The 24,144-nt window shown below is 47.5% G+C and overlaps 1 protein-coding gene across 3 annotated transcripts in view; it reads left to right on the forward strand.

The window, feature by feature from the left end:
• VWC2L (von Willebrand factor C domain containing 2 like) overlaps positions 1 to 20,590 on the forward strand; it is a 58,697-nt gene extending 38,107 nt beyond the window's left edge. Inside the window, exon 5 of one of the 3 annotated variants that reach the window (XR_012765071.1) lies at positions 13,764 to 13,850. Coding sequence is in view for 2 of the 3 variants with exons in the window: in XM_075430924.1 (XP_075287039.1) it covers positions 13,764 to 13,912 (149 nt within the window). In the remaining variant the exon portion in view is untranslated. Of the gene's footprint in view, positions 1 to 13,763 lie in introns of all 3 variants that reach the window. The other 2 variants (XM_075430925.1, XM_075430924.1) reach the window with 2 other exon arrangements.
• The last annotated feature ends 3,554 nt before the right edge of the window (positions 20,591 to 24,144 follow it).

Here is a 24,144-nt window from a genome sequence, read left to right on the forward strand (position 1 = left end):
CAGCCTTTCATCATTCCTAGCTGCTACCTTACAGTGCAAAATAACTATCCTGTCATGGCACATCAGCATAGGATCACATGGCATCTGCACAAATATAAAAGCCCAGAGAGATTGTGGTAATGCATTTTGTAGTGGCCCCCAGAATTATCAGCAAAGGAAAGGACGATCCTTTTCCATTTGACGATTTCATTAAATGCAACTATTCACATGCAAAACCAGAACCACTCATTTTATTTTTATTAGCTACCTGACTCTTTGCACTGCACCATCAGAAGGCATTGTGCAAATGCCATGGATACCATTAAATTCAGGTAGCATAATGGGCCCTTGGAAGAGCAAAATGCGGGGACAAAACATGGTTTTAAGCTGCTTCTGCAGCTGTTGGAGAAATCAGGGCAGGTGCCAGCAGAAGATTTCGGAGCCTGTTTATTCCAGCAGCACCAAGCTCTGCATGTCTCCATCTGTCCTTCAGAGCAAGGTGTGCCCGTCCTTGCAGTGGTTTGCTCTCCCCCTGTGTGCCCTTGAGGTCCCGTCCATCCTGCTGGGCCCCTTCCTCCGCCTCCTGTTTCATCGGGAGCTGCAGATTTCGGCACAGCGGCACCGTGTCTTGTCTCTCCAGCAGCAAGCTTATCAGTTGCTTGGGGTTGGGTCGGAGGGGAGGTGATTTCTTGCATTTCTTTTTTCCATGTCCCAGGCAGGTAATTAAATTTCCCAAACAAATCAAGAAATTATTTTTCTGCCATTGTGGCTATTCCCTTTCTCCGGGTAATCAACCATTTGTACAGATTGGCATAGAAGTGCCAAGAAGAAGGGAGCTCTGCCACTGCAGCCCAACCTGAAGGTTGGGGTGGGGTTATATTTAGCAGGTTTATAAGGATGAAAAAAAGGCAAACCCAAAGGCCGATGCTGCTTGGCTCTGTTAAGCACCCTCCAGAAGAGCCCATCATTCGACTGGAAAGGGAACCTTTGGTGACTGACTTAAACATCTAGGTTGTATACGCGTACATGGTCACTAAATTCACCTTTCAGTTGGGTCTTGCCTGCCTGTGACCAGTCATTGCTGTGTCTGTCATTGTGGAGGCCAGGAGGGTGGGATCGGTGCTGCAGATGGCAGGAGATGGGTTTGCTGTGTCATACAAAGTGTGAAAATAGAGTTCTGCTCAAAACCGGCAGCAGAAAACCCAACAGCTCCAGAGCTGGGAGTAGAAAGCAATGGCTTCAGCAGCAGCTGTCTTCTTACATGAAAAGTTTTTGCTTTGCTTTGAAGTTCCGTTTCTAACACGATGCACGTTCAAAACCTTTGTCAGAAAAAGCTGTTGCCAGGTGGAAAAAAAAAAAACAGGACCATGCTGATGCTGTCAAAGCAGCACATTTCGTCTCACACCAGTGGAAAGACAAAGGCATTTTTCTAGCGATTGACACTTTCCCACCGTCATCTGGATTGCGAAGAATTGCTCTATTTTTCAGACGGGAGCTGAATGTTCGTCCTGAGCCTGTGGTTTCCTGCAGCTAAAGAAACCCTTCTGCTTTTTGGCAAGGTGTTTGCGCAGAGGTTTACTCATACCGACGGGCAACCATTGCCACGACTCATGTGCGTGGTAGTGCAACTGTCATCATGCTTTCACTGCTGTAGTTTCATCATCCGAGGGTGGGTTGAGTTTTCTGTAGACCGCCCATCCAAATGCACAACTCAGATGAATATATAGTAATCCTGGTTCCTTTTCTTCTTCTTTCTATTTTTCTTTTTTTCCCTCCCGTTTTATACAAAATCAGCACAGTCACAGTTTCCACTTCATTTATGACTGATTTGAAAAAAACGCACCCCGTAAAACATGCACAGCTGTAGTGACCAAGTTAGATTCAATTCTGGGTTTATATTGAGTTGACATGCAGCCAGCTTTTTTCCATACATCATCTGTGGTTGCAGTTAAGTATGAAATACTGTTTTAATTCTTACACCAAATGTGGGGGTTTTTTTCCGAAGAAATAAAGACATAAAAATGTTAAGATGGGCCATAAAAATCATTAAATTTTCACACAGAGCACAACCAAGAGGTGAATAAGTTGGCTGTTAAAGCTCAAAAGACCCGGAGAAAAAGTCCCAGTTGTTATTCTTTTGTTGTTAACCTTCGCCTTTGAATGGAGATATCCAGGCAGAGAGCAAAGACCCGGTACATCGGCAGTCGAGGGCTATTTTGCCACTTGCTTCCCTAGAGAAGGGTTTCCCCTGGCTTTTTGCAGGCGAGGAGCTGTTGCTGCCTACCGGAGCTGCTGCTCTCTGCCGCTGTCCGAGGACGGTGCCTTGGGAGGGTGATGAGGCAGGATGAACATCCAGCCACGTCACTGGCCGAGTTTGCTTCTCTACATCCCAATTCCTTTCTTGGGTGACCTGGGAAATAGTGGCTGAAAGGGCACAGTCACCTGGACCGAGCCTGTCCCACGGCACGCGTTGTCCCACGGCCGCTCTCGGGACTGATGCTGGCGAGGTGAACGCAGCAGAAACGCAATGACACATTATATATATATATATATACACACATATATATATATGTCTCCCCTGGATATATATTTCTTCACTTCAAGGTTTAGTGTCTGGAAGGTCCAACTTTTCTTCCCTTTGGCTGTTGATTTTGCTAGTAACATTGTTAGCTGATGCGGTATTCTAATGGTATTTTTATTAACTGATTTCTTTTAAATTAATCTATTTTATACCAGCTCCAAAAAAACCACACACACTTATTTGCCGTGTTTCAACCATTAAAAGAATTAATGTACCTTCAGTGCTGTTGGAGTTCATTGTAGGAAATACCTCTTTAGACAAGTTTTTAAAAGCCTATTACTTACCTGAAAGGTTATAATGCCCTAGGAGTAGCTTTCATTGGCTGCAATTAAAAACTACCTATATTTAAAAAAAAAAATCTATGGTATTCCCCCAAAGCTTTATGCTGTCTGCAAAGAGATTTTTAAGAGCTAATCCTTTTTGTTTGGTCAGGTAAATGTTGAAACATGCATTTCCTACTTAACAGACAGTTACTGCTGTCTTTGAGGTGTTATTGTTTTTCTTCTTCAACCTTGAATGTACACAGTAAAAATATGATTCAAAAAAGCTGGTTTATATGCACAGTAGCTGCCTGTGCAATGCAGACTGCCTTGCCTGTGTGGTTTTTTTACCATAAGCTAAACTTTTCAGTGCTGATTAAGGTACTTGCACACGTAGATCCTTTTAAAATGAAGAGGAATTTGGTGTGCAAATCCCATAGGTGACTTTGAAAAAGCCAACCTGCATTTTTTATTGAAAGAGGGAGGGGAAAACCTTATATTTAAGGCTAGGTCTGTCGCCCTGCGATTTGCGTTTCTGCTGTCTGAGAGCTGATCCTGAGACACGCCGTGCGTTGGCTCCTCTGTGACTTCGGTGGCAGTGGTTCAACTTCAATGCTGGCCTCAGTTCGGGGGTGTTATTTGGTTGGCAGAGAGTGTGGCTTGGGTAAATTATTATGAATTTGATATTATCTATTAATTTGCACTGCAGCAATGCCTAAGTCTGCTGATTAAAAGAAACCCAGTAAAATGGGGAAACTGAGGGGTGGAGTTTTTGTGGAGAGTTCAAAGTACACTCAGATGTGCTCCCAGCTTTGGTTTCAGTGCACTTGGGACCAGAAACAGAGAGGCTGGATGCACGGGCTTGAGGGAAATGCCCATACAATGAGGCAAACATCCTTAATCTAAAGCAGTGGGAAATGTACCACTTGCCGTGTTTTCTTCAGCGTACGCAGATCAGTTTTATTAGATTATCTGCACTAGCCTTGGATTGTTAAAAACTGATTTAAAAGATTTGTTCTCATGGTTGAGACTCCTGGCAGTTTATTATGGTGTCTCAATCCACAATATTCCTGCTGGCAGAAAAGTTCTGCTCCTTCTGGGCTTTAACCCTGGGAAGTGCCTGGTCCAGCATCCCCTCGTACCCGCTGGTGGCAGTGGTGGCAGTCGGTCATTGGCACCACTTGCGGCTCATCTGTTTTCTGCAGGTGCCTGTGCTGAACATGCATTTTTCTCCATCATCTCCACGCTGTCTGCCCCATGGTGAGCTGTGCCAAAGGTCTAATCTAGAGCTTTGCTGCTGCCCTGGTGCAGGCAGCGCTGTGGGTCAGAAAGCAAGCGGTGGTGCTGCCCAGGGATGGGCACATTGGAGGTGACCATCAACCTTGGGCTTGGTCCCCCATTGTCGTGCTCATCCCACGTGCATGGTGGATGAAGAGAGAAGCAGGGGTGCAATTTTCAGCTGATGCTTTCTAACTGTTGAAACGCTGCTGTCTTTATTTAACATGCTGAGTGATAATCTCGTGTTTGTCCGTACAGCTCGGATCTGTATCGGTGCTGGTAGACATCACCGCTCCTAAACAGACTGCTTTTAAATTGCACCCGTAGATCTTCCTTGCACCAAAACATTCCTGCTCCGGTATTTAGTGATGCCTGAAGTTATGTCTCCACATCAAATTAAGTAACTGTGCTATCAATAAGGAGGAGTAATGTGGTGTATTCCCTTCTGGATGTCTCCTTGTCCCTCATTTGTTTGCTGCTCCTGATTAAGACGGATAATGAGCTATCGGTAATTTTCTAACCACGGTGCAAAGCAACGAGGATTAAATCAGTCTGTGTCACTGGGAGGCAGGTCATAATTTAGGGATCTTGAGTGGGCCCCCTGCATTCATTAGACTCCAAGGCAGCGGGTGCCTGGGGTTGTCTGAGCAAAGCCCAGATGATGTGAACATCTCTACATAGGGAGAGCCAGAAGGTGACGTGGGGCCACCAGGAGATCCCTGTCCCGCTGGGCTGGTTGAGAGCTGCAAATGTGTTTTGTCTCATTTATTGTGCTGGTTTCATAGCTGGTGAAAGTCAGCAGAAAGGCTCCCGTTGCCCTGAATTTAGCTTTTCAGCTCAATCTTGCCTTTTTAATGCACTCCTTTTAATGATGTAGGGCTTGCTTAGAGTGAGCAACTTGGATTTAGATTGGAGAAGGATACTGCAGATTTTTTTTTTTTTTAATGCAGAGATTATATAATTTTCAGGCATCTGCAGGCACCCAGCAATGTGAATTATGGCTGGAAGAATCGCTCATGTAAATAGGCAGTGCTTGAGAAGGGCTGTTAGCATCGTCTTGTGAGGAATGAAATATGCAGGATGGATGGAAAAGAGCTGCAGATCGGCTTTGGAGATTAATGCTTTGGAGCAACGGTGCAGAAGATTGCAACCTTGTGGATGGCTAGGAGATGCCACCAGTTGACTCCAGGGAGCTTTTAGCCAGAGCCAGGAGGGTTTGTCCACAGATTAAAAAAGAAGAGGCTCTCATTTTGCAGTGTTCTAGACCACAGAGTGAAACTGGGGGCATTTATTGGAGGTGCCATCTCTCCATGAGAGAGACAGCAAAGGAAGAGCAAACCTTCCACCTTGGGGTCACCTCGAGGAGATGACACATTACCACGGCTAAGAGCCATCTTCATAAGATACTTTGCCTAAAAGTAGAAACATCCCAGGTAGAAGGTGGCCTTGTCACAGAAACTTGATGTGGTCTGTCTATGTGGTCCGTCATTGCATGTAGCTATATTTTGGTTCCTTTCAACTGAGAGCACAGGAGGGACATACCCACCTCACTGGGAGCTCTTTACAGATAAGCAAATACTTTCTGCACTGTTGAATGAAGTCGAGAGTAGGCTAAGATTTGGTGCAGAAGCTTGCACAAACCTTCTGCCTTTCCTGGAAGACACTGGCTGAAGGCAAAAGAACAACAAAAAAAAGGCTGTGGGAAATGTGTTTTTTAACATTACTTGGCTTTGCTTGTATGTATATAGACACACACATTCATACCTACGTAATTCAGGTCTGTGCAAGGCTTTCTTTCAGGACTTTAAGACATCAACAGCAACAAAAAAATGAGGCATAGAGGAATTCCTGAGCTTTTGAATGGCAGAGGGGCCAGGGGGCTGCTGGGGCCACCACTAGCCTTGTGCTCACTCACATCTCCCTGAAACTTTCTGTGCCTGCCTTGGTTTCCATCCCTCAACTCGTGGGAGAGAATGGGATGAAACCTGCAGTGATTTCATCCCGGCATCCGCTCGTTCGTGGGCCTGTTGCCAAAAAACTGGCGCTGCTTTTGCCTTCCTTCCCTGCCATTCGCCGCCTGCCCCGCTGCGAGATGGAGCCTCCTCGCCTGCCAGATGGAGAAGTCGCCTTCCTGGCTGGGTAGGGCTTCCTTGCACCCGCAGGATGTGGTTGCCATCCAACAGGTCTGCATCGGCGCAGGAGGGGATTAGCAGACGATGGCTTGTTTGTGCTGGTGACCAACTTTCACCTACCCACGCTGAAAACATTGACGCGCTCCAGCGCACAGCACTTTCAAACTGTGATGTGCAGCCAATTAGCATTTGGGGTGGCAGATGGCTCTGCAAAGTGTTTTGCTTACAGTGGTGAGGATTGACACCTCCAGCATCCCCCGCCTGCCCGCTGTAGGGATCTTTAATTTGTGGAGCTGAGCTCAGCACTTGGTGCCTCCCAAAGACAGAGTAGCATCCAGATTTTATTGGGGTGGTGGCTGAGACGTTGATGCAGCGTCTGCCTTTGGGTGCAGGCAGATTAGGAGAGCTTGTCTGCTGTCCGAGAGGGTGAGCGGGCTGGAAAGGAGCTTTGAAAGTCTCGCTGGTGGTCTGGATGGGGCACTGACATGAAATGGGGCTGTTTTCAGGAGCCTTTGTGCAGGTTGGGTGGGGATGGACTTGGGCTATAGGGGAGGCCAGGGGAGTATTTTCACCTGGTGTATGAACTGGGAACACGCGGGATGAACAGATGTCCTCTAATCTGCAAAGAGCTGTGTCCTCCGCAGCCTGGGGGACAAGGACATCACCTCCAGGAGCAAAGAGGAGGCAGAGCCGTGGTGTACTTCTCTCCCTCCTGCCACCACCAAGAAGCAACCAGCCACAGACCAGGGATCAGACCTGGGTGTTATTAGGGCATAAGCTCCCCCCCCCCCATGCCATGGTTGCGGCTGCCCCATTTCCGATGCACCCTCGGGCTTCAGCCATGCATTAAGCCAGGATCTTTGCCTTCAGCCTCTTCATAACCAAAAAGAGCTCCAGGGTTGCTATCATTTGGTGGGGTTTTCAGCCCCTCCCTGTAGAGTATCACCAAATTTAATTTTCAGTAAGGCAAAGCTCAGCATCGGCAGCTGACTTCTTTATGTCTCACCTCCAGCTTCACCCGCTGCCTTCTCCTCCCCCCGGGGAGAGGGGGGGGCAGGCGGTCTTGATACCAGGCGGCAAAAACAAGACTTCTTCCCTCCTCGATTCGTTAATTAAAGCCACAAATTGAGCTCTTTTCTTGCAATCCGAAGTGATCACATAAATAGCATTGACAGCGCTAAAGGAACATTTGAAAAGATCCTGCAGGATCAGCAGAGAGGAGCTGTGTTAACCTCCAGAAACGGGGGCTGTCATTAAAGACAAGATGCTGTTTTTTAATTCCTCCTGAGCACAGAGTTCATTGTGGATGTGGAGAAAGACTCAAAGTGAAGGCAGCCGGCGATTTCAGCTCTCCGTGCTGGTGTGTTTTGCCTCTTTCTCTGTCGGGGAGTTGTCCATGAGCATCCTTGTGCGGGTTTCTGGGTGTAATCCTCACCTGGTTGTTGCTTTGTGACTGGATGTTTCAGCCAAGTGATGCCGGGACTGCTGGATGCTAGCACTGGAGACCGCATGGCTTATGAAGTGGGATGGTCATGGTGGAGACTATGAGATGCCTGTTTTGTGGAGACATGCAGACAAATCTGCCTTCCCACTGAGAAGACACTTGGCCACATTCATTGGAGATTGCTCCCCCACTTTGGCACCACTTGCCAGCAGTAAATTCCCACACCCTGTTGTATTCATGGTTGAGCTCCAACAGCAAAGTCGTCAAGACTCATTCAGCTGAATGAGCATCCATGGGGATGTTTTCAGGCTGTATCTATTCCTAAATACTGTCAGAAAACCACCATCTTCTGCTTATCCCTTGCAACTTTAATTGTGGGGCACATCACAGGAGCCTAAGGGATGGCTGGCTAAATTGAGTTGCTGTTTAGCAGCTATCTAAACTACTGGTGTGAGGTAGATAAGCGTAGCCATCAGCACCTCTTTCCTTGATGACTGTCATCCATTGACTGAATAAGCTAAATTCTCTTGGAGTCAGCCTTAATATTTCCTAAAAGGAAGGCAGGCTGTTAAAGGCGTGGCAGAATACGTAGGATTATCATCAGAAAATATTCAGCTAAGAGGAAAATACCACTCCTTGCTGAAACAGGGCATTGTACCATGAGAAGTTCCAGTGAAGGTGACGAGCTTCGCTTGGTGCAAGATGCTATTCAGGGCCAATCTGTATATCACAGTTGGCCTGAAGTGATTCGTGCCTGCTCACAGTGCTTAGCATTTGATTTCATTTTATTGCTTCTGTGCACACATGAAGCTAAAATTCAGAGTTGCTGTAAGCCGTGGGCAAAGCTATTCAGTTCAGTAAAACCCACCCGAGAAGCAACTGGGAGCAGCCTGCAGCCCCCAGGATCCGGGCTGGTGTTGGCACCGAGCAGCTCCAAATCATCAGTGTTACACTCTATGCTCGTGGCGTTGGAAAGCATCTGCGCCCCAGAAAACCCCAAACAGCTTCTGCTATTTCCAGCTTTAACTCAGCATCTGTGCGGGGTGCTCTTGAATTCACGTTTTCCTCCGCATCCCCACAGCGCTGTGGTGGGGACCGTGCAGAAGACATAGTGTGCTGGAGAGCTTGGGTGGCTGCTCCTCTTGTGTTTGGGATGTGAGTTTTTTCCAGCATTATAAGGAGCATCAGATCCAGGGGCTTTTGAGGTGCTTTTAGGCCTCACCATGCCACTGAGTCCCAGGAGGACTTCATCTCACACCCTTGGGTGTCATTGCATGATGTATCAGGCCTGCATTAATGCCCACACATGGGATTAGGTGTAGTCCCTCCGTACCGGTGGTGCAGTTTAGTATCACAACATGGGTTGTCACCCAGGTACCTGGTCTTACACGTACAGTTGTGAAATTTGCCATCACTCTTCCCAAACAACAAACCATATGTGACTTTTCTCTTTGCGCTACATCTCTGCCATCAAAAGAGCATCTGAATGTCTTTAATATATCTCCATAAAAATCTTCACAGTTGTTCTCGCAAACAGCCCGGAGTGCTGTGGTCTTTTATGAGTATTAATTATGCTAAGCAAAGCAAGTCTCACAATTACATTATCCGTGGGAGCAGCAAACTTCTCCCATCAGTCTCCCTGAGCAAGGCAAAAAGGGTGATTACTGTCCTGTTTCCATTGCAGTCGCGGGTAAAGATGCTTTTACAAAGACCAGGACGACAAGCCTTGCCCAAAGCAGCTTCTTGTTCCTACTGCTATTATCATGAGTAACTTTCTTGATGTGCTTGACATGTCTAGTGTTCCTGAGCAGCATCTTCCTTTGAAAAACAATAAAAAAAACATGTTACTCTGCTGTTCTGTCCCATTCTTTGTGATTTTTTCACATCAGTTTGGCAGATCCTGGTCTCAGCCTGCTCCTCCGAGGAGCACAAAGCCACGGTGGGAAAAGCTCAGGACAGTCCCCAGCAGTGTGGATTTGGGGCACTCAGCTTTTGAAATGTTAGGAGGGTGATCTAAGGGAGGGAAAAAAAGTATTACAGAACTTAAAGGAATCTGGTTAGCTCTGCTGTGAATTGAAAAAAGGATTTTGTTTCTTGCTGTGGGATGCAGTCATGGCCTCATGGCTCCTCCAAGGCACATCGCAAAGCCACATCGCATCCCCGGTGCTGGATGTTGTCTCCAGCAGTGCCGGCTCTGTAAAACCCAAGGTCGCTGGAGAACTCCCTGGTGGCTGTGTGTTGCATAGAAAATGCCACTTGTCTGGGACATATTTTCCACTAAATTTTAGCAGTGCAGTGTCCCTCTCCAAGTGCATCTTTCTCCGGTGCAATGCTCACTGCCTCCCATTTTGGACCAACAGGATCCACTTTTCCATTATAAAGGTGGGAGAAGCTTAGATGGGAAAAAGGGGGCTGGCTGACAGCGATTGTGCTGGAAAATTGGATTTCAGTGATTCCAGTCAGTGGGAGTTTAAGTTGAATTATCAGAAATGGAGTGTGGAAATTTTGCCTTCCATTTGAAATCCACATTTCTATAGGGGTGGGGATAGCAGAGGATGCAAAAATGCTCCATCCAGCTTGCTGCGATGTGCGAAAGGAAATATTTCACTTTGGCAATGCAGAGGTGGCTATTTTGAGAGAGCTCTGGGGGAAAAGAAAGGGTCCAGAGCAGTGTGTTGGCCTAAATTAAAAGTACTAAGGTCTGACAGGAGAGATGGATCTTCCGAAACGGCAGTAAAATATCTCATAAGAGGGCAGATGTCAGTAGAGCCCAAAGCCAGGTTTTCATCCATTTTGCTAAAAGCCAATAGAAAGGAAAACAAACCTACTTGTAATTTTTCCCTCAGTTCAGCCTCCGAATACATCGCCTGCCTTAGGTGTGCTGAGGTGATGTTTAGCTGGCCAGCCCAGGGATCCTCGGTGCTGCTTCAGCGAGGGCTGGTTTGGCTATCCCACGATGCTCCTCCCAGCCTGCAGTCCCTGCAATTTATCCAAAATAGGCATAATTTTTTCCTCTTTCCTTCAGCCAGACTTTTTGTTGGGGGGATGGCAGCATCCCAAGGATTTTCTGTTAGTTGCGGAGGCGCTTGCCAGGTCCTTCCTGGCTCAATAGATGCCAGAGATCAGAGAGGCAGATTACTAGTGTTTAATTACTATTTTGTAGAGCTGCCCTGTGTCCTTTGCTGGGGCAGGGATGCTGCTGCTGGGTTACTGTCCCCAAAAATGAGTGATCCCCTCTCTGCTGGGGACCTCAAGGGCGTGGGCGGTGTTTTCAGTACATCCCCCTCATCCATCTCCTCTTTTCATCGTGGTGTCTGCTTTCTGCTTCTCAGCTCTGGGATGGGGACATTCATGGTGTTTAATGATTTTTTTTCTCCAAATGACCCGTCCCAGGAGAGCCCAAGAGGGAGAAGGGACCTGGGGCTGCTCCTGGGAGGAGAGGGAAGGGCAGCTGTGGCTGTGATGGAGCAGCTATGAGATGGACAGATAAGCAGCATGCAATGAAAAATAAGCTTTTCCTCAGTTTGCAGTTCCCCATCGGCCAGTCCCAACTCACTCACCCTTGGTGCTATAAATCTGCCGTTGTTCAGCGCCTGGAGAAGGCTGTGTCTGGAGACGCGTGTGGGTGGCGAGGCAGTACTGGCTTCTCAAATCAGATGATTAACAGGCAGCCACAGAGCAACAAGCCTCCCCTCTCCTTGCCACCCTAATCTCCAGAGGAAGCTTTTTGGTTTTTTTGCCCTGGGAGTGTGGAGCGTGGAGCACGATGTTTTGTGGAGGCTGCCCCATCCTGGGCATCCCCGACAGCAGCAGGCAATCAGAGCATCCTATGCAAGAGGGACAGGTGCTTACCTCAACTTTAAATATGACAAGCTACAGTTATTGGCATTTTCTCTGCATTTAAACCCTGGACTTTTAACAGCAGCAAATGAGCAGACCTGATGGCAAAGCCCGTGCTGGCTGTCATCACACACCAACACCCACCACACGTGATGAAGCAGAGGACTAAAATCTGTGATGAAGAGCACAGGCAGCGGCATGGCTAGCGCAGGGACCTGAAGGCCATGGGAAGATGTGACAACTTCAGTGGGTTGACAGAGAAATACCGCAGTGGGGATCGCAGCCTTTCCAACTGGGATCGTGTGTTCCGGAGAGATGCCAACTTTGGCAATTTTCAGCTCGTGACCGAAACGGGTCATGACTTTTTCAACCACATGCATGTAAAGAAAAACATAGTATATATATATGTGTGCATGTACGTAGAGTTTGGCTTTTCTGTATCGCTGCGTGTCCTTGACTGGTAACTCCTGGCTTTGAAGTTCTTTGCACTGTGGAATGACTGAGGTTGAAGGGGACCTTTGGAGGTTGTCCAGCCCAAAGCCCAGCTCAAAGCAGAGTTAAAATATTCCCCCACCCAGTGCACTGGTGGTGCGCTCCAGTGCCAGCAGACCAGCGTAGCCTCAACTCTAGCTCAACAAGTAATGTTGAATTTCCTTGTTTGGAGCAAAAGCCTGCTTCTTCCTGGCGTTCTGACAGATTCATGTGCTGGCCAGGCGAAGGAGGAGGCATCACCCCCCTTTCACGGAGAGACACAGACCTTCCCAGCGCCACAGCCTGCCTTCCCAGGTGCTGCCTGTGGAAGGAAGCAGTAGCCCTGGGGTACACCCAGTCACCCCAAATTCTGGTACCAGAGCCATCAGAGGCACCTTTCTCCGGCCCTTCTGCTGTGGCTTCATTAAGACGGATGTGAAAATTTGCTGTAGAGCTGATCGGCATTTGAAGAGGCCTTTAGTAAAGGCGGGAGAGCGCTTAAACACAAACCACATTCAGACACCTGAATTGCCAACGTCTGGTTAAGCCCAGCCTTGTCAAACTCATGGCCTGTTGAGCTTAAGCGTAGCGTCCCAAGGAGCATCTTAAAGTCAGAGTACTCATAAATCAGTGAGATGGAATGAATAGTTCTCCGAGACTATAAAACTTGAGACACTTGTGTAGGTTGGCTACAGCTCAGCCTGTTTCCAGCCACGCAGGGACCCCGTTTTCCCTTTTAAACAGTCTTAAGCCTTATTTTAAGCACTAAGGACTTGCCTGCTGTTTCACGTCTGTACACACTCTCATCTTCTGAATGCGCCTTGTGCACTGGAAGCATAGATTAAAATCAGTGGCCAGCCAAGGGGTGACATTTCGGAGCAGCACTCGAGCCATGAGACACTTTTCAAATGTCTTCACACTTCCCTGATGCCACGGATGCGACCACCCCAATTTTTTTTTTCCGTGTGCTGCTGGCTTTGACATTAATTCCCAGCATTAACTGATGCAGGAGCCAGAGGGAAGGAGGATAGTGTTTGCAGAGGGACGGCTGAGCAATGGGTTGTTCTGGGGGTTTTATGAAAAGGAGGAAAACAAGATCCTTGCTGACTTGCTGCTCAGCTTTGATATGGTGTAATAAAGAAGCCCCCAAATTACCAATAATTAGCAGATTAAAGGAATTGCCCTTGAGAAAAAAACTGATTTTATCAGAAAGCTAATTTGGGAAGTGAATGATTTTTGTTAATCTGATGCCATCAATCATTTATGCTTAACAGCCCCGAACTGGGAGGGCTCCCGGGGTTACTGGGCATTTGGGCACGGCTGCTGTCGTCCTGGGGGATGAATCAGCTCTGGTCCCTGCAGCTCAGCACAGGCTCACCGGGCTAAAGCAGCAAAGGCTGGGCAGTATCCTGGTGCTTGTCCTCATTGTCTTGTCTGTCTTGCAGCCAGATCTTAGGAGAAAGCAATAATAAATTAGTGGGCAACTGAGTAGAAAAAGCTGGGTGCATCGACACCATTTCTACAAGTGGTTGGGTACAGAAACAGGAGGAGGAAACTTTCAAGGCATATATTTTTTTCTTTAGTGCCTGAGGGCACTGAAAAAAAAAACCCGAGACAAATGGTCGCCGTGGGGCAAAGCTGGGAGGGTTGCAGCCAGAGCACAGTGAGGGGCTGGGGCTCAGCACCTGCCTGCTCCCGAGTGCTTCTAGCAGAGCTGCTGTCGTTTTTTAACGACAAAAAAGGGTATTTATTTCTGTTACCCCCGTGTGTTTTTGCAGGTCCGAACTGCTTTGCAGGAACCACGATAATTCCCGCCGGCATCGAAGTGAAGGTGGACGACTGCAACATCTGCCACTGCCACAACGGGGACTGGTGGAAGCCGGCGCAGTGCTCCAAGCGCGAGTGCCAGGGCAAGCAGGCTCTGTAGCGGCAAACCCCCCTGCCAGCGGCAAACCACCTGCCGATGATGACGATGATGATGGTGCAGGGACAGCTTCGATGCTGCACATGTGTCTGACCTCCTGCGAGCTGCAACAGGGTCACCAGCAAAACCTGCGAGGGTTTCAGACAAACAGAGATTTTTACACGTGGGGAAGGGTCTCCCTCTCCCCCCTCTCCTGCTCTTCTCTCGCTTTACACACTATGTAACCGGTATCTAGGTATCTACTCTGCTTTTGTAATTATCAGTGCTTGGTAGGGATGTGGTGGTCAGATTTCGGGAGGAAAAAGCAAAAATAGCCCCCACAGTTCTTGGACTGGTGACACCTCCGAGCTGCTGATCAATTCACCTCTCACCTGTGGATCGCAGGGTTTTCACATTTATTTATTTAAGATCTTTTTGCTATTGTGGTTTTTATTTTCTTAAAGCCTCTTCCTAAGCTGGGATCATTGGGGAAATACAGCTACGAGTGAAGCGATGGATCATTTTTGTGATGTCTGGGGTGGGGGGCTGGTAAGGACAGGAGGGAGATAGAAATTAAAAGGGGAGGAAGGGGTTTAAAAGAAACCCAGCTGGAATGTAATGTGCAGAAGGGCCGAGCTAGATGCACAGGTATACGACCGGACACCCAAGACACCAGCTGTATCTGTGTTACACTTTCTCCACTGAGTGGGGACAATAAAGTTGAAGACACCTACACAGTCACCGTGACCTTGAGCGGAGCACGAGCCAGCGTCGTTGGAAAGGCACCAAGAAAGCAACGCCTTCTCTGGGCTGTCTCTGTGTGACACCCAGCCGGGGCGTCGGTGGGGGAGCAGAGGCAGGACGGTCCCCACCATCCCCGCCAGCAGCCGAGGGTCCTCTTCGGGCTTTTCGGCACCGACACCTCTTGGTTTCCCAGGCTGCGGCTTCCGAGCGATACTGTGAGAGAAAAGCCAGCACTGTCATTTCCCCTCTCTGCCCTGGCCAGGTGAGCACAAGAGCCTTTCCCATCACTGTCCACGCTTGGTTTGCTGCTTGTTTGGTCATGGCCATTGGGGTGACGGTGCTTATTTCGTGCAGACTTCAGTCCAGCACCTGCTCTTGACAGTGACAGCAGCAAATCCTCCTTACAGCATCATCCACCGAAGCGGGTCAGAATGGTTGGTCTCAGTTTATGGGTTTATGCACACTGTTGCCTTTATGTGTTGATTTCTTCCCCATTTTTTGCGTTTTACCAGAGGGCAGGGTGTAGGACGAGCACTGGCGCAGTGATTGCCATATTTTGGCTGAGCATTGGCTTCCTGAGATTTGAACTGGTTCCATTAAATAAGTCATTGCCACATTTCTTTGTAAGCTGTTGCCTGTCAATGACTATCCGGTTTCAAAATTTTTAAACAATAGTGTGCCTGAAACTAGTGAGAAAAAAAAACCCTATTCTGTAAAAATGGGGGGTCTGGAAACAATATTTGATGTGTAAAAGACTATATTATTAAAAAATTATTTTGTTAAATATAAAGTGTGTGAACCAGCAAAAAAAACACCCCAAATTAGATATTTGTGGTGTATTGTAATCTGCTGATCTTCTCGAGCTCCTAATTCTCCATCCCTTGCTCCGGCCCCCAGCTCTCTGCAGTGTTGGTGAGTGCAGCAACACAGCTGGGGTGGGAGGAGCGAGCTTGGAGCCTGGAGATAGCTGCGAAAGTCCTGCGGCTGGGATGGGTTGCCCGGGGAGCTCCTCAGCAGTAAATCAGTAAAACAGCTTTGCTTTGGCGCAAGATACCTGCCAAACCGGGATTCCCTTCTGGGGAGCCGTCGTGGACTGACACGGCTCCCAGGCTCTCGCTTTAACTGCCATATGTTTTTGTCTTTTTCTGGTGCCATTTTATATTTGATGCCATTTCCTGAACGTGGAAATTTGCTTTCAGTTCGCAAACTCCATTTGGTACCTCCAGATGCATCATTATTTACACTGATTAGTAGTTACTCTAATTAATTACAGCTTAATTACTGTAGTTAATGTTTGTACAGTGCTTGGAACAAGTACAGCACTATACGTGCCACGTATTATTATTTTCTTCATTATTAATTAAGCACCATCTCCACTCCATGCTGTGCTACTTCATTACTTCCCAAGGAGTCGCAGTAGCGCCCTTATTCCCACCCAGGAGTACTTTACTCCCGGCTCCCACCGGGATGCTGCGCTGCTGGCTGCTGCGCAGGAAGGGATCAGGAAGAGCAGTATCTATGATGAGTGGGATTGCTAAGCGACATGGGGGTGCTTGGTTTTTTCCCCTTCACACTTTCAGGGCATTGAATCTAAAAAAACAAAAGGAAAAAAGAAAAGCTGATGGCAGAGGGATGCCCCAAGGACCACGCACCATGAGCTGGAGCATGTGTTTGGGTGAAATGAGGGGGAAGCCCTGCAGATCCCATCACAGGTGTTTCTGTGAGGTCTTCATGAGGTGTTAGGCAGACGGTTCCGCTGGGGGATCCCAAGCTCTCCCCAAGCACCAAGGCGGCAGCGGGGCAAGGTTTGGGGTCGCGGGGAGGAGCAACAGGCACAGATCAGCTTTTCTGGGCGTTTTATGTGGAAGAGTCAGCGGTCATGGGTGGGCAGTGTTTCCACAGCATCTGGGGTGCTTGGAGCTATAGCCTCGAAAATCATCGCTGCCAGCTCTGCGTCATGGCAACTGGTCTCCAGCCAGACAGGGCGGATCCAGAATTAAAATCCCTTTGAGCTCTCTCCAGATACTCCTTTTTTTCTCTGAACCAAAAAGTTTCAGCCTCATCTCAATCTCCTTCCTTTGTGCCTTTTATTATTTTTTTTAGTGTTTAAGTTCATTTCTCCCTTTAATTAATCACACCTCTGGGCCAGCCAGACCCATTAACTACTCTTCTCATTTAGACCTTTCCGAGATGCAGTTGCAGATGCAATTTAATTTGTTGACCCATGATCGATAGCAATTAATACCATCTCTTTAATCTTGTTGAAAGGTTCGTCTTGGGCTTCCAGACGCTGCCATCTCAAGGGAAAGGTGTCTGATACATCTGTTATTAGATGGGGGAGCACAACCTCCTCCACGTGTGCCATCCTTCCCATCCTCCCGGGCTGACACTCTTCAAAATAGAAGAGGCATTCGTGGGAGGTGGAGGAGAAGGTGGACAAAGGTGAGGGAAGATGCTGAGGGGGTAGAGAGAAGAGCAAGGGGCTTGTTAGGGCGGAAAGCAGGGGAAGGTGGAGTTGATGGGTTGGAAAGATGAGGGATAAAGAGGACACCATGAGGGGAGTTAGAAATGATACAGCCTAGGAGACGTGGATAGAAAGGGGAGCCAAAAGCTCTTGCTTGAATTGGCGCAAAAGAGCAGGTCAGGGAGTGGCTTATCTGAGAGGCAACACCTTCAGCATAAGCAACCGTGAATTTTACAGAACAAACACAGAGCCAGAAAGGCAATCTGTCTTCCTGAGGTGCTTTACACCCGAGTCTTGCCTTGATGCCATTTTTTGTCCCCAAAGAGCAGCAGCTGTGTACAGCCTCCCTCCTCCTCCAAGCAGTGGGAAAGCCCACCCCGAGAACATCACCTTTTCCCCATTCTCATTAATATGCCATTACCCAAGATTATTTTATAATTACAGGATTATTTCCCGCACACCCCAGGGAGGAGCTGTCTCAGCTCCAGATCACCTGCAAAGCATTAGCAGGGCAATGTTGTTCTCCCCGAAGAGCCTGCAAGACACACACCAAAGCAGGCTAAGGCTAGGGCAAAAACGGTCTTTGGGTACTCTCCATTCTGCCATCCCGCCCAGATGGCTCCACGCCGTACCAAGATGCTGAGCACCAGCACTCCTGAGTCAGCAGCACATAATTGCTTTGGTGGCAGGTCGAGTCCCAGCTGACGTGACTGTTCCCTGGCTTGGCTGTCCCGGCCGGCAGGGATGCCGGATCCACTGCAGCAACCTCTGTTCAGCCACAGCTCTGCTAAATGTAAAGGCAAAGAGCAAATCTTCGGCTTCCAGCACAGCATGAGCAATGTCTTTCTCTTTGGTGGCTGTTAAAGGGGAAAAAGGCCTGTGTGAATGCATAGTGAATGAATGCCTTATATACAGCAAAATTACGTGCTCTTGCAAGATTAAGTCAATACAGAAAATTAAAAATTTATCAAAAACCCACCTTCCTTCGTAGTGTGGAAGGTTAGCTTTTAAAACACAGGGAACAGAGCACATGGAAGTGAAGCGAGTGCCTGTATTTATATGTTTAAATATACCATATGTACACACTTATATTTGCAGATATAGTTCCTACATTTTCAGAAGTGGTTTTTTAAGGGAACATTTCTTTTTACCATGGCTAACTTCACTATCTAAAAGAGCTCTGCTCTCAGAAGATGCTGGTTCACAACCCACTCAGCTGCACCCTTTCTGTGTGATCCCTGAAGAGCCAGTAACACCCCAGTGCCACAGGCTGCATGGACAGTTTTGCATCTGAATATGCCCGACATGGGACATTGTTCAACATGACTTTGTGGCACATACTTCCCTATCGACATAGGAGCTCTGGGAATGTGACTGTTATGGTTCACATACGAAGGTGATAAGGATCCTCAAAGTTCTCTTCAAGGGGGTTCTAAATGCACAGGATTTTGTAGGGTGACTGTGAACTTTGCCCACCCTCCAAGTCACCTAGACAGAGGCTGACTCTGCTTTGGAAACCCTTTAGCCACCGTGGCCACAGATTGGCATCCGAATAAATAGCAGAGTAGCACAGAGTAGATGGCTGGTATTTTTTTCCAGCAGCTTCACACAGGGAACAAAGCACCCAAGATCCACAGAAACCCCCACAGGATAGCATCTTAGCCCAGGTAACTGCCCTCAGTCACTGAATGGCTCCTTTTGGCAATTCCCTTCCCTGAACCCCTGGATATGTGTGCTGACAGTCTGTGAATGGGGAGCAGGCAGGCCAGCACCAATAACTCATAAGTAAACAACAATCAGAGGCCCCGGTCCATATTAAGCCATATAAAATATTATCTGGGGCTTTACTGTGCTTTATGTGCCGAACCAGCCCAAGGCAAGGAAGAATAAGCCATTGCCAAGATGTAGCATGCTTCTGGACACAGGATGTGCAAGTCCAGAAAAAGGGACAATTATGTACCAGGAAATTGGAAGTGAAGACAAAATCTGATAAGAAAGCTAAATTGGGCTCCTTTGGGATGGTGCAGAGCTAGACAGCGTCCGCAGCAGCGCTGGCTGGTGTCGTCCCTGCCGAGGCCAGGGGGACATGGGACGGTTGCACCCATCTGGAGATGGTTGCATCCTTCTGCGCAGACGGCCTCAGCTCTTGGGCAGGCAGCCAGCTGGGTGTTAATGACAGTCAAAGGCTCTCCTTTCTTGGGGAGTTCGTGTCCTCTGACCACGCTGTTCCCCCTGGGATCACTAATTAATTCATTATCTGCGTCCCTGGGAACTGCCAGTCGATATTTTCTTGGCACTGGGCATTCCTTAGAAGAATGCAGAGGATGAGTAGAGTAGCACTAAGAGACAGCATCTGACAGTTTAAGGAAATCCTTCCCAACACAGCCCTTCTAATCCACAGCTCATGCAGCATCCGTGGTGCTGGTACTCATGCCTGACCCCAACTCAGAGCCGTGTCCTCAGTGCAACGCAGAGTGCTTTCTGCTCACCTGGACGGCACGGGGCTCAGCAGACTCAGCTCTCCCAAGGTGTCTCCACTTTGATGTCCAAACCAGCCAGCCAATAGGACCCTTTGCCGTGTAACTTCCTGATGCTTGCTTCAGACACGGGAGATGGTGATCTGGGGAAAGGAGGGAGAGAGAGAAAGAGCGAGCCTGAGCTATTAGACTTGTTTCGGTGGGACAGAGCAGGATTACAGTAATAATAAATGCCACTATTAAAGATGCTCATTTAGATTGTGAGGCATCTGGCACTGGAAAGGATGCAGTCAAGGTATTTTTGGTCATTACAACACACACACACAAGATGCTTCATGCTGCTGTTCTCCTTACAGTGATAACCCACAAAGGCTTGAAGAGAAACTGCCGGGCCACTGTCCCACCTGGTTACCCGTAGGAATTATCCTGTTACACACGCAGATTATCCCTTCAGGTATTTCAGCGGAGGCTTGGCTCTGTGTTTGGAGAAACAGCCAAATCCCATCCTAGGGAGTTTTGGAAAAATCGTATCAATCTGGAAGGAAAAACTCCAAGTAAGCAGGTGAAAAATGGGGCTCGCAGGGCTTTACGTTGTCCCTCTAGATGATGCATGATGATGAGAGTGGAGACTGAAGACCATGTCTTGGAACGGGCTGCAAAGGCAGAGCATGCATCGAGTGTGCAGCCAGTGTGCTGAGGTGGCTGGGGCCAGTGGGCTCCAGCTTTTGGCTCTTTGGGTCCTATCTTGAAAGACTTCAGAAGAGGCTGTAGTAAAGTCAGGATGAGGTGTTAGCTGGCCTGCCAAAAAGTGCTGTCTGAAGCGTTTATATCCTCAACACTGCCATTAAGTACTTGGTTAATAAAAATCGTTTAATAGATGGGGACTGGTGAGCTTTGCTCTATTCATTACTTAGCTGGCTTGATGGATGCAACCTGTGCCTTGATCAAACAGTTTTCTGGATTTCCTAGAGCCTGGCTGTGTTCCTATAATTTACCTGTACTTGCCATGTCTCTTTTTTTTCTGAAGGACAAAAACTTTGTTAATTCTTATTTATTAAATGATTTTTCGAGTGGGCAGCAAACAGCTTCCCAGGAAAAAAATCATCCTTAATGTTCTGAAATATAGCTGTCCCGGAGTTGTGCTGTGTTAACAGACTGTCTTCTTGTCGATCATGGATGGATGTCTACACTTCCAGGGGCAGGTGGGGCAGGGTGGGAAAGGGAAGCGATAGAAATGTGAGGAACTTGCTCTCCCACAAATAATCCACTCCCATATGTGCTGAAACGCTCGTTTTGCAGTTCATTAAGCTCAAGTTAATGCAGGTAGAGCATGTCTGGCATCAAGAGGATGGTAAAGGTTTCAGGTTTTAATTTTACTCGTGCACATTCCTGGTCGGTGCCGGTACTTCTGCAGCAAAGGCAACAGGCCCCGCAGGAAGCATGAGGCCAAGGTTAAAGCACTTCTAAGTCAAGATGCTATGATACCCAAAGAAGCAATTTCCCATTGTATTGCATATCTTCTGGCATTTTATCGGCATGAATAGAAAGTGTGAGCGAAAGGGGTGCGCAGGGACCCATTGGAGCTGCAGATGGCTTTAAATTTCCCCTAACTTTCTCCAGATTCAAGGTTATCCTCTTGGTTTGCTGCAGGCCTGTGCACTTGGGCTAATTGCATTTCTAAACAAATAGTAATGTTGCCCCTCCTTGCCCTGCCAGTGTGAAAAGAAAGCAAACGGAGACGTGCCTGGAAAATAAAGTGTGTTTGTTATCATGCTGTGAAGACCCACGAGCTATTTTAGCGCGCATGGTTTTACTTAAAACACCCTGAATCCCACTGGTTTTGTCAGCAGCATGAATAACAACGAATGGAAGGAGGCACAGGCACCTCAGGCAGGGAACAGGAGGCACGTAGGGAAGGACAGCCCTTTGCAACCACTTAAAATTTCCCTGACGGTGAAAGAGTGCCCCCTGGGCTAGTGGACTGTGCACGAAAAGTGGAGATGCCATAAATCCTGTGAGGTGGAGATATCACAAATGCCATGAGACGATGGGGTTTTCCTGCCTGCTCCTCTTGGGTGCTTCTGTGAAGATAGAAGGGTGGCCTCCATTCAGCTGGAGCTTGGGGGCCAATGTCTCATTTGCAGTCCCACCTCCCCCTGGGCTCCATCCCTCTGGATCTGAGAAGGTGGATCACAAACAAAACCCAACATTTCCAAGGCCAAATTTGCCCAGTATTTGTATGCTACCAGTAACTGTGATGCTTTGTAGCGTAACCAGAGGAGTTTTCTTCTGCGAAACCATGTTAAGGGCAGAAACAAGAAGTTGCTGAATGGGAAACAAGATCTTGAGGAGTAAGTCAATGTAGAAATAGAAATTTAGGTGGATGCATGTCTGAATTTCTGACCAGTGAAGCAGACACAAGTCCTTTGCAGGAGTTACCTGGCAAGGAAAGTTTCACTGGCCATGCCTGGCCCATTGCACCACCAACCTTGTGCAGGGTGGAAAGGAGACTTCAGAGAAATCCACATGCACCACAGACTTGTTCTGTTATTTTTTCAGATACTTTCCAGCAGGTATTACCCAACAAGTAGCTTTTGGCCTTAGTTTTTGAGACAGAATAAAAGCACCTGTAGGAATATAACACATAGCAAAGATTTTGGTACCTCCATGTGCAGGGGCAAGCAGTGGGCAACAGTACTGGAGCTTTGTCCTAGGGAAACCTTGAGGTGTGACAGCCTTCCTGTTAGCAATAAAGAGAAAAACGAAATCGAGCAGGTTAGAAAACATGAAAAGAAAGAAACGTGAAAACAGCTGAGCCATATTCCTTTCAAACAAGTGCAAATTTGGACCAGAGTCTGCTCCTGGAGAAGATGCAGGGGGAAAACCAGCAAAGATGCTACATCCAGCACCAGCGACACCAGGACTCTCTGGCCATTCCCCAGCCCTGATATTAATAGCTCCTTTCACGACGTTCAAATTATTCCCAGGGGTATGAGCAACAGACCCCTCAATCCAATTTTCTCATATCTATTTGGTGACACACATATGTTAATCCGATGCTGGCTAATCTGCACCAGCCACCTCTCTGACCCTGGAAACTTGTGGCTTTTGCAGGGAAAAGTGAACCTGGTAGTTTTCCAGACATTGTTATTTGGATGCACCATGTAATATCTAAGTGACAATGGCTGGAAAGGCAATATCAGTAGGATAGATCCCATCGAAAACCAGACCAGCTTAGTTATATCAAGTTAGTGTACAGCCTCAAATTCCTACATTATTATGAGGTTTATTCTTCTTTTTTTTTATTAAGAAATTTTTCATTCGCCCACTGCTGTGGCAATGCCATGCGATAAAGGGTGAGGGCCTGCAAAACAAGAGCTTTATTACTTCTCCTGAAATAGATCACTTACAACAACAAGTGGTATTAATAAAGTTTGGGGATAGCCAATTGCAGGGAGCTGTGTTTCATCTCACTGCTAGTGAGAGCTAACTTTTGGAAGGAAAATGAAATGTTAACCAAAAAGCCATTTCCAAGAGAAATAGTCCCACTGTACATCATCAAACTAATAAAAGCATGCAGTCATGTAACACAAGGAAATTCCGCCTTCTCCTGGTCCCAAATCATTTTTACCCTATTTCTCCATAGGCTCAGTCTCAGAACACAACTGCAGATATCTATCATCAGCTTTGTTGGCGAATTTATGCAGCTCTTTACTGCTTACCTACTTCTCATCTTGGTCTTTTTCATTAATGAGTCACAGAAGCATTAATTAATGTTTAAGAGGAGGATAGCGGGTTTTTTTCTTTAGTGGATCACTTAATCAAAGGTGGGCCTGTGTTGTTCTGTTAGAAGTGGAAATCCAGAAATGGAGAACAGCTACATTTTCAGGTTGTGCTTTACATACCCAGCAGGAAACATTTTACTATAAAATTTTGAATGAAAGGAAGGGACCTAAAGAAATATCAGTTTCCAGAAGAGGCCCAGCCTTCACCGTATCTCCTGCAGATGCTTTACAAGTTAATTGTTTTCAGAAAAATCAAGCGAACTGCAGTTACCGGAGGGCAACAGAGCTTTTCTGAAAACTTGACTTGAGAGGTCAGCTCAGCGACAGTCTTGGCAGCAAATGGAAAGCAAAGTCTGGAGATGGGGACTGCTCTTTGGTCTCAGTGGTTGAGGAGTGGAAGAGCCCCGAGATGGACTCCTCATGGCCTCGGGCTGCGGGAAGTGCCACCAAGGCCTCAGGCAGGTGGGACACAGGTGTCCCTCAGCCATTCATACATCCACATGCTCTCTTTCCCCTGGCTTGTGAAGAAGCAGGTTGAACATTCAGGTCAAACATGCATTTTACGAGTTTGTATACAAAACCCATTCATTATAATTGAAACAATACAGACTCTAAGGGCTTAGCACTTCCAAAAAACCAAGTTTGTGGTGTTTTCAAGATTGACATCCTGAACTGAGATGGAGAAAACCAAAGGACCCAAAGTAGTTTGTTGTGATTTAGTCAAGGGCTTTGGCATAGACAGGGCTGGACTCGGTGTCTCAGGATCCTGTCCTTGACATCTGCCAC

Source organism: Opisthocomus hoazin, chromosome 9 (genome assembly GCF_030867145.1).
Source record: "Opisthocomus hoazin isolate bOpiHoa1 chromosome 9, bOpiHoa1.hap1, whole genome shotgun sequence".
Lineage (NCBI taxonomy): Eukaryota > Metazoa > Chordata > Aves > Opisthocomiformes > Opisthocomidae > Opisthocomus > Opisthocomus hoazin.